The 9836-nt window shown below is 31.2% G+C and overlaps 1 protein-coding gene across 1 annotated transcript; it reads left to right on the top strand.

The window, feature by feature from the left end:
- Positions 1–2552: 2552 nt before the first annotated feature.
- On the top strand, positions 2553–5852 carry LOC107777407 (protein LATERAL ROOT PRIMORDIUM 1-like). Its single transcript, XM_016597416.2, has 2 exons — positions 2553–4121; positions 5295–5852. Exons 1-2 carry the CDS (start codon positions 3407–3409, stop codon positions 5612–5614), a joined length of 1035 nt encoding a protein of 344 aa, XP_016452902.1. The 5' UTR covers positions 2553–3406; the 3' UTR covers positions 5615–5852.
- Positions 5853–9836: the final 3984 nt, after the last annotated feature.

Genomic DNA, 9836 nt, shown 5'->3' with positions numbered 1-9836 from the left:
TGAGATATTCACTTTTAAGAAAACACATTGACTTTATAGAGAGAATCTAGTCATATTACAAGCATACAAAATAATATTTTTTACTAATATTCTTGTCTAGCTTTTTCACTTAATAGAAGAACAACCTGAGTGTTATAAGGCTCATTAATCATTCTTCAATGTCAGAAAAAATATTCAGAGATCTTACTCCCTTTCGGGTGACTCACACATTTTTTTTTTACTTAAATGTCATTTATTGCTCTTTATTACTATTTATAGCTTGTTTGGCCAAACTGGAAAAATTAGCTTATTTTGAGAAGTATTTTTTTCAAAAGTAGTTATGAAAAAAGTACTCTTAAAAGCACTTTTGAACAAGCTTTTCAAAAAGTGCTTTTAAGTATCAAATTACGAATAAAGACATGAATATATTTATTTAATAGTTAATATTATAAGTAAATAAATAATCTTAATTTTTTTTATTACAAGCAATAATTAAATCTTTTCAGTTTAATTAAGTAAAATATGAAAATAAAATTACAAAGTACTTTACTTCTTTTAATATTATTCAAATATATTAAAAATTATTTAACAAATATAAAAGCATTCACCCCTAAAGTCACTACATATTAGAAAACTATCCTAAAAATAAGAAGAAATACTTATACATTAATATCCTAAGTATTAGATTTAACACTTATTTTGGTATCTACTATATTTTGTTAAGGGTATTTTTGGTAAGAAAAAAAGTCAAAACTGCTTCTGCTTCTGCTTCTGCTTTTGGAAAGAAGCTACTTTTTTCTGTTTTATGGAAACTGCTTATGCTTTTCCCAAAAGTATTTTGTTTCCCAAAAAATCTTGGTCAAACACCTTTAAGTTAAGAAAAATAAATGCTTTTGAAAAGAAAAAAAAACTTTTGGCCTATTGGAGAAGTTTGGCCAAACATGTTATTAATGTTATCTTCCATATTTTTGGATCATTGAATAATGTTATTAGTGTTCACATTCATTACCATTCAGTCAATATATATATTATGTGTCATAAAGTCGATAACCTTATCTTTTGGATATTATTAAGAGTTAATATTGACTTTTCATTATTTAAATTTAATTGGTTGACAAGATTAATATTTTGAGTCAAACAAATAGTATTTAATATATTCGATCGTGAGCCTACCCTTAACCAAAAAGTTTAAAAAGTACCATGCATACACTTTACTCAATTTCTCTATTAAACTTGATTAACGAATCCAATTATTCTTTTTTTAGCCAAATGGAATATTTTATTTTTAATTTTACATGATTAATTAACAGAAAATGGGTAGAAAATAGAGGAGAATTATGTAATAAATCTCACAATTTTGAGTAATAAAACTTGCTTCCTCTACATTATTATTATTATTATTATTATTATTATTATTATTATTATTTTTATAATCACAAAATGATTCAGGATTAAGTTAATTCGTATAAACTTGTTAATAAAATGGAAAGTTGAATCAAACTTAACTTACCATGAGACATGACACCACAAAAGGGGTAACTTTTTCTTGTAGAAAAAGTAAAAGGGAGTGTAATGCTTGTCTCTTTTTGTTTCTTGGATTAATTCAAGGGTTTCTTTAGACTTTAGGAAGTAACAACAAACAAAAGGAAATGAATAAAACTTAGAGAGAAAAGTGAGAAATAAAGATTCTATATGCATGGTTGAAAATTGAAATGGACGAAGAGCCCTCCTCCCTTTTTCTACACTCACATTCCCTATTAGTTCCAAAGCAAGAATTCAACTAAAGATGTCTTTTGATTATCAGTAAATAATGATTTTCTTTTGGTTTTTGTGGATGAGGAGAAATCTTTTATCATTTTTATTACAATGTTTAGCAACCAATTTAGTGTATTTTTTCAATTATTAGTTTCACTTTTTATTAATAATTAAGTGATGCGATATGGTAAGAATTCTTTTTATTGTCAATATATACAAGTTAAAAGCTCCTTCGTTAGTTTATTTTTTTTATGCATTCGATGTCCGCATCGAACTTGATTAATATGATTTCATGTAAGACCTTACTACTACAACAACAAAAATAAATAAATTAAATATCAGTTTAATCCTATAAGTATGGTCAAGCAAAAATAGTGTACATATAAATTTTATTCTTATATTGTGAAGATTAAAATATTTTTTTACAATAGACTCTGACAAAAAAAAAGGAAGGTAATCGCTTAATAAATTCCTACCAATGCATTATATCACAACTGCAGTATAATTTAATTGTGTGTACATTTACGTATAATAACTAGGTCAAGTGCTACAATTGTAGGTTAAGGTGGTAACATGAATTTTAACATAGAAAAGATAGAAATTGGGAAGTGTCAAGGGTGGGGGAAAGAAAAGAAAGCTAGACATGTGACTTTTTAGACTTTGGAGATAATGATGCAATAACTACAATACAAAATGCTCCCTCTCCACTCCTTTCAACCCCAACCACCCCCGTTTATCTCCTCTCTTTTTCATCTCAATCTCAACTATTCTCTCTCCAATAATATCAGTTTATATTTGCCAGTAGTTTTTTTTTCAAAGAGAGATAGCAAGAAAGAATCTCAGAGAAGGAGGCAAAAAGAGAAACTGTCTGATGATAAATAGAGAGAAAGTTCAGTTGCCATTTAACAACAAGAAAGAAGCAAATTACACAAGAAAAATTATAGCATAGAAGAAGAAGAGAAGAAGAAGAAGAAACAAGAAAAGTTCCCAACTCAGGAAAGGTCGTTATTGAACTTGCCTTTTTAGCTTCAAGAAAACAGAACTTTTTTTTTTGTTCACAAGAAATATTAAAGGCAAATTTGGCAGACTGTAGAAGAAGTATTAGTATAGTATCAGTAGAAACTCAGAAGCTGCAACAGCAGCAGCAAGAAGAAGAAGAAGAAGCCTCAGTACTCTGCCAACTGTTATTCACCAGTCAGTAATTAGTGCAAATACAGACCTAAAGTCATCAACTAGATCTCTCTTTTTTTCTCTAAATCTTATTCTGAAAAAGAATTTCAGAAAGACCCCACATCTTTTTTTTGTTTTGTTTTTTGCTCTAGTTGATCTCTAGATTTTCCAAGGTTTTGCAACATCAACAGCTTACTTCTCTTGCTATTGTTTTTGTTGGGTAAAGGACAAAAAAGATAGTAGAAGAAGAAGAAATCTGTTAAAGTCTGCAGCTGTGGCTACTGCTAGGAGGCTGCTGCAGGCTTCAGATTCTGGAGCTTTTGCAGACTGGGTAGCTAATTCTTCTAATTCAGCTACTGGTGTTGCTGCTATTGGGGACCTATCTTTAGGTTTCAACGCTGGCACCACCATCGGTAGCGGTGGAGGAAATGGTCCTCACACCGCTGCTGGCGGTGGTGGTGGAGGCCATAATGGGATATGGTCTGCATCGTCGTCTCGACAGATGCAGATCAACTATGGCCTCTCACCTGAAATGGGTATGTTTGTAGTACATCCCGCTTCGTTTCACCACCACCATCACCATCATCAAAATTCACACCAAGAAAATAGCATCAATTTTGACCCCATAAACGGTTCCAATATCTCTACATCTCATGCTACAAACACATCTCTTGGTGTTGGTGTTATTCCGCTACTCACAGCTACTCCTTTAACGAACATGGTAAGCTTCGATGATCAAGATTTAGTTAGTAGAAATCGAGGAAATGATACTGAAGGTGGTGGTTTTCAGTTCTTTTCAAACCAACAACCCCAAAATTCTTATACCAAAAATAGTAATGTTCTTGGTAGTGGCAATGGCAACAACAATATTGTTGGTTCAGTTTCATCAACAAGTTCAGCAACATGTCAAGATTGTGGAAACCAAGCTAAAAAGGATTGTCCACACAGAAGATGTAGAACTTGTTGTAAAAGTAGAGGTTTTGATTGTACAACACATGTAAAAAGTACTTGGGTACCAGCTGCAAGAAGGCGCGAGAGACAACTAATTGGAGGTACTTCAACAAATGTAAATGTTGCTGCTGGTTCTTCTTCTCAGTCAACTTCAAGTGCTAAGAAACCTAGACTTGTCAATTCTCAAGCTACTACTACAGCTTCTCATACTTCTACTTCAAATACTACTACTCCTAGAAGTTTTGATACTAGCTCTAGTCATCAAGGTAATTTTGCACATTATCTTCTACACATTAAGTTGTTTCAAATATGTCATCTTATGTTTTAGTTTTAGTAAATGAATAGTTAAGGTGCCAACAAATTGACTCATGACGTTTTTGTTAAGAAGAATGTTAAGTGTTAGTGTATATGATATTCTAGCCCGACCCCTACCAAGATCAAACTTTTAAGAAGTATGTCATCTTATGTCACACATTATCTTCTACACATTATGTTGTTACAAATATGTCATCTTATGTTAATTGTATCGATGGAATAGCCGAGGTGAGCGGCAAAATGTTTGTGTATATGATCTTCTCGCTTGACCCCTACCAACTTCAAACTTTTAAGAAGTTTTAGTACTAACAAGAATATCATGATTTTCTATACCCCCAACTCCCATTAACCCTAATCTTTAAAGAAGTTTTTAGTACTAGTACTGTAATATAACATACGATCTTCTATATACTCTCAGGCCCCCACTACCTCTTAATTTTGAACTTTCAAGAAATTTTTGGTTTGAATTTTGACTAGTATACACTCCCAAAAGAATTTTTAAACTATCCATTTATTATGGACAGTCACATGCTTTTAGGTGATTTGACGTTGTAAAAGTAAATAAAGTTAAAACTCTTAGGGGTTTGGTTCCAAAGAGGGTTTGTCCAGTGATTAATAATCGCAGGATGAGATTGTTGTTCCACATCTAATGTTAGGTTAATTAATACCAAGATGTCGGCTATAAAATTTATACTAGTATATTAACTAATATTTATAACTAAATATGGGATAAAATGTTATCTCAGATTCTATTTCGAGATTATACTCATACTCCTTAGAATATTAGTTCTTGATGAGCATTATTCAAATGTGATTTTATTATTTTTGTTTGTCTTGTATCTTCTTATTTTTAGATTTTTATTACTACATGTTTCTACCTTTGTTTCGGTTTACTTATTTTCTTGCTGGTGTTATTGTTTGCTACTACTGCTTCTTTTTTTATTTCCCGAGTTTCTATCTGAAACAACCATTCTATATTCTTAAGGTAGGGATAAGGCTGTGTACACACTACCCTTCGCGAACCTCTCTTGTATGTGGAATTACAGTGGGTATATTATTGTCGATTAACCTTTCCTTGATTTTTTTTTTCATGCAAGTATATATTTTGTTGTATATTATTGTAGATGCAAGTTTTAAAGCCTCATTGCCAGGACAAGTGAGAGCACCAGCTGTATTCAAGTGTGTAAGAGTAACTTCAGTAGATGATGGAGAAGATGAATTTGCATATCAAGCTGTTGTTAGAATTGGTGGCCATGTTTTCAAAGGTTTTCTATATGATCAAGGAATTGAAGAAGGCAAAGATAATAATAATTTCCCCAATTTATCTGATTTGCATTTGGGTGGCAGTGGTAATATTACTAATGAAACTTCTGATCTTTATGCTGCTTCTACTGGTGGTGGTGGATTACTTGGTGGATCAAATTATGGTAATCAAATAAATTAAATGTTTATTATTTATTCCTCTTTAAAAACAATTGAGGAAATGAGTATTTGTATCTTCATTAATCATCTATGATTTCTTCATCAAATTATAAGGTTTATGACATTGATTATAATCTTTATTTTTCTTGTACATGAACTTCTGTGGTTTTTTTTTTTGGTTTCTCGCGGTTTTAGCAGAAAATAGGATCTATATTTTCAAGAAGTAATTTTTCCTTTTTATGGAAAATTTTGGAATCCATGAATTGTACTGTCTTACATCTATGGCTTGTTCTTTTTGAACTCGTTCCTTTTCTTAGAGAAAATCTAGTTGTGGCAATGTAAGGCATAGAATTAGCTTCTGTCATAGATTTTGGCTTCATTTAATCAAAAACAAAATAAAAAATATTGTGTTTATGAAATAAGATCATGCTTGTAAAATTTGTTTTAAAAAAAAATTCAAGTTGTCCAAAACTGAGTTTTGCCGGTTTTAGGGTGAATTTTTTTTCCTACTTACTAAACGTCAACTTTTCTCCTTATAAAATGTTCAAACAGAATTTTAACTTTTAAGAATTTTTTTTTTTTCAAGTTCCAATCAAAGTTATTTCTAGACACCAGCTTAATCTTATTCATAGGTATGGGTAATTTGGAAAAGAAACTTATATATACAGACAATTTTTATCCTGTCGTCAGTGTAGTTTACCATAATGTCCTAGGTAACTTCTTTATTTTTAGGTTATTAGTTTTATTTATGATGAATAATTATTCGTAATTTTTGCGGTGACTTGATATAATAGAACTTTTATGATGTCACTGTCTAAAAGCTAAACGCTCACTTTATTAACACCTAATAGATGGTGTTCGAGATATTTTTAACATTATAATTATAATGCTTTACTTTATCTTGTGTTATAACACATAACAATGATATACTTTCACTATATATTACTTGATTATTAAGCTACTGTATTATGAATAATCAAACATGCAAAGATAAATTGATTATATTGCTGAATTATAAGTTCATGTTACTTTGGTATATATTTGATGGTGTGGTTTTATTGATCATTACTTGTCATTATTTCTTTTTTGCTTTACTCTTGAAGTAAACAATTACTATATTTATAGAGTATTAATTCTCTATTTTTTTGGGCAACAATTAATTCTCTACATTACTGCTTCTTGTGCCTGTATTTCCTTTTTCCTTTTTCTTTTTTTATTTCTAATTCTTATATTTAAACATGAAAATTTTGAAAATTTACACTTTTGCTATTAGACCTTTGTTTAGTGATGTGATGTATTTTCTTTTAAAGCATGAACCAGCCATCATATAAAATAATATTTGTTGCTTTTTTTGGTTCAATTTTCTTCCCATTTTTCCTCTCTTAATCATGTTCTTTGCGTATTTTTCGGATATTGTCGAACATTTCATTCCTTTTTTCTTCCATTTGATGTAAGTGCTCTTTTGTCCCACTTGCCTTAGTAAAGATCAAATTGTTATTCAAACTGTTGCTTTACTCTACAATTATTTTCATTTTTCTTGACATTTGACACTTCCCTATTTGGTATTTAGTGAGGCTAGTTGACCTGCTGTCAGTACAACATGATTCTTGAATTTTTACGTTTGGCATGTATAGAAGAGATTCATAGTGTTCAAATCGTTGGATTCTTGAAATTTTTATTTTTATAAGGGAATATACACCATAGTTTAGAAGGTCAATTGTTGTCATGTAATCAGGAGGTCACGGGATTCTAGTTGTGGAAACAGTCTCTTGCAAAAATACAAAGTAAGACTGTGTAAAATAGAAATTTTTGTGATCAGACCAATCTTCGGATCCCGCACATAACGAAAACTTAGTATACCAGGCTGCCATTATAATTTGAGTCAGTTGGATTAACAAAAAAAACAGAATAATGTAAAAGTCCTTACAGTCTACGTTGGTTTGTTGTGCGATTTGATGTTTTGTTTGTGAAGCTTTGGTTGTGTGTCAGTCGAGGTGCACGCAAGCTAATTTAGTTATACCGCGATGATTAGAAGATATTTTTTTTTGGATGTGTGTTGGGGGTTTGCACTTCTCTGGGTGTTTGGGTTTGGTTGACATGAATTTCACTAGATTAATAAGTGGCAAATTTTAATGACAATTTCCATGATTTTATGTGTCAAAATTCAAATTCTGTTGAAGTTTTATGACATTGTACATATGAATTTTCATCTTTCTTTCTTTCTTTCATTCTTTTTCACCAAAAGTTTAGCTTACTTTCATACTCTTGGACATTATTGTGAGTTCATTTAAAACTGAAAAAAACAAATAACAATAAGCTATATGACCTACATATTAGCTGCTAGAATAAAACACTAGCTCAAAACTTTTCCAGAGGTTGTGGCTTTTATGCCTTTTTAACTGCTATATATGCATTGAGCCACTCAAAACCCTATAAAGTGAAACCTATATAGCACTTGGGAAATGGAGATTTTTCACTCTTTCCCTTTACTTGACGCTACACAATTGCCACTTGTTATCATGTTGGAACATATTGGGAAGATATAGGGGTACATGTCTTGGGTTCGAACTTATAAATAACAAAAATTTAATTGGATTTTCATTTGAGAATGCTTTCTTTCTTAAAAAGAGAATATTAAATACCAAGTAGAAAATCAAAGAAAAATCAAATAACATATCTTAATTTTCTTTATTTTTTTGGTTGGGATAAGAGATAATAATTTCGTGATAAAATGTGAGATTATTTTATCTCGCGTTTGCCCGTGGTATTAATTAGTTGCAAAAATTATTTTGTACTAAAATGGTATGATTAGTTATCCCATATAGAAGGGGAGACAATTAATTTAACGAGATATTCAACCCATATGATATCGTTATTTATCCATCTTGATAACCAAACAACCCCCGAAGAATCAATGGAATGACAAAATAAGAATTTTAGTCCTTGCATCGAAGGGTGTCGCTGAGTGTTAATGACACTTACCTTTTTTTTTTTTTTTAGATTAAAATATTTGAATCTGAATAAACGTCTGAATATCAAGATTTGTATTAAGATTAATACATCTGAATCTGAATACACATATGAATCTTAATATGTGTATTAAGATCTGAATACTAAATGATTAAGACTGCTTGATTTTTAACATCTGAACGTATAAAATTTACGTTTATTTAAAAATTAATAAATATAAAATTTAAATAAAATACTAATTAATCTAATATTTCATCACTAAAATATATAATTTTTTAAAATATGATAGTTGTTGGTGGTGATGACTAACAGGTGTGCTTGTGAATGCCGACTAAAAGTGGTGGTTGGTGGTAAATTTAGTTGATGGTGGTAGTTTAGGGTAGTATCTAGTGGTGATTGGTAGTGGTAGCTATTATGATTGAAGATGGTGGTGGTGGGTGGTGATAGTTAATAATGGCGGGTGGTGGTTTGTGGGTAGTTGTGATTGAGAAAGATTGTGGTAGGTGGTGGTAGTTTATAATGGTGGGCAGTGCAAGCTATGGTTGTTTGATGGTGATGGGGTGGTTAGTTGTGATAGTTGAGGTTGATGAGTGTTGGTTGTCATTGAGAATGATGGTGGTGGGAGTGGTGGGGATGGTGGGTGGTGGTAGTCGACAATGGTGGTGGTGGGTGGCATGATGCTGGTTGATAATGGTAGACGGTGGCGTCAGTTAATGATGAATATGGGTGATAATATTTTAATGAAATTAAGTCTATGTTATAGATCTTAATGATACAGACGTATTCAGATACATTAAGTGGTTGTGAAATAAAAAAAACAAACACACTTAACGATTAAGATTTGAACAAATGTACTTAATGTCTGAGATCTAAAATAATTAAAGATTCAGACTTGCATTAAGTGCAAACAAATGAGGCCTTAGAAAACTACGAGGTATATCATGTTCAAATTCTAGCAATGACAAAAAAAATTAAGTGATTTTTCCTTATATATCTACCTGAGCCTTGAATACATAATTGGCTCCTCATTTCACTTCCTTGTGTCTCGAATTCAATTTGCTGAGAACTCATTGATTGTCAAAGCTCTAGTGATCAGAAACACATTCAATTTGCTGAGAATTCATTGATAATTGAATGTGTTTGGATGCCAAGAGCGTGGTTCAAATGTTGGGCAAAGACAGCCCGTTGTATCAATCCAAGGATCGCTAACAGTTGAATTCGAATAAGGCTGCGTCGGTCAATGCTACCCTCTCGGTTTCAATTTACGTGTAATG

Source organism: Nicotiana tabacum, chromosome 9 (assembly GCF_000715075.1).
Source record: "Nicotiana tabacum cultivar K326 chromosome 9, ASM71507v2, whole genome shotgun sequence".
NCBI lineage: Eukaryota > Viridiplantae > Streptophyta > Magnoliopsida > Solanales > Solanaceae > Nicotiana > Nicotiana tabacum.
Note: the sequence above shows the minus strand (reverse complement) of the source record. Positions and strands in the feature narration are given on the sequence as shown.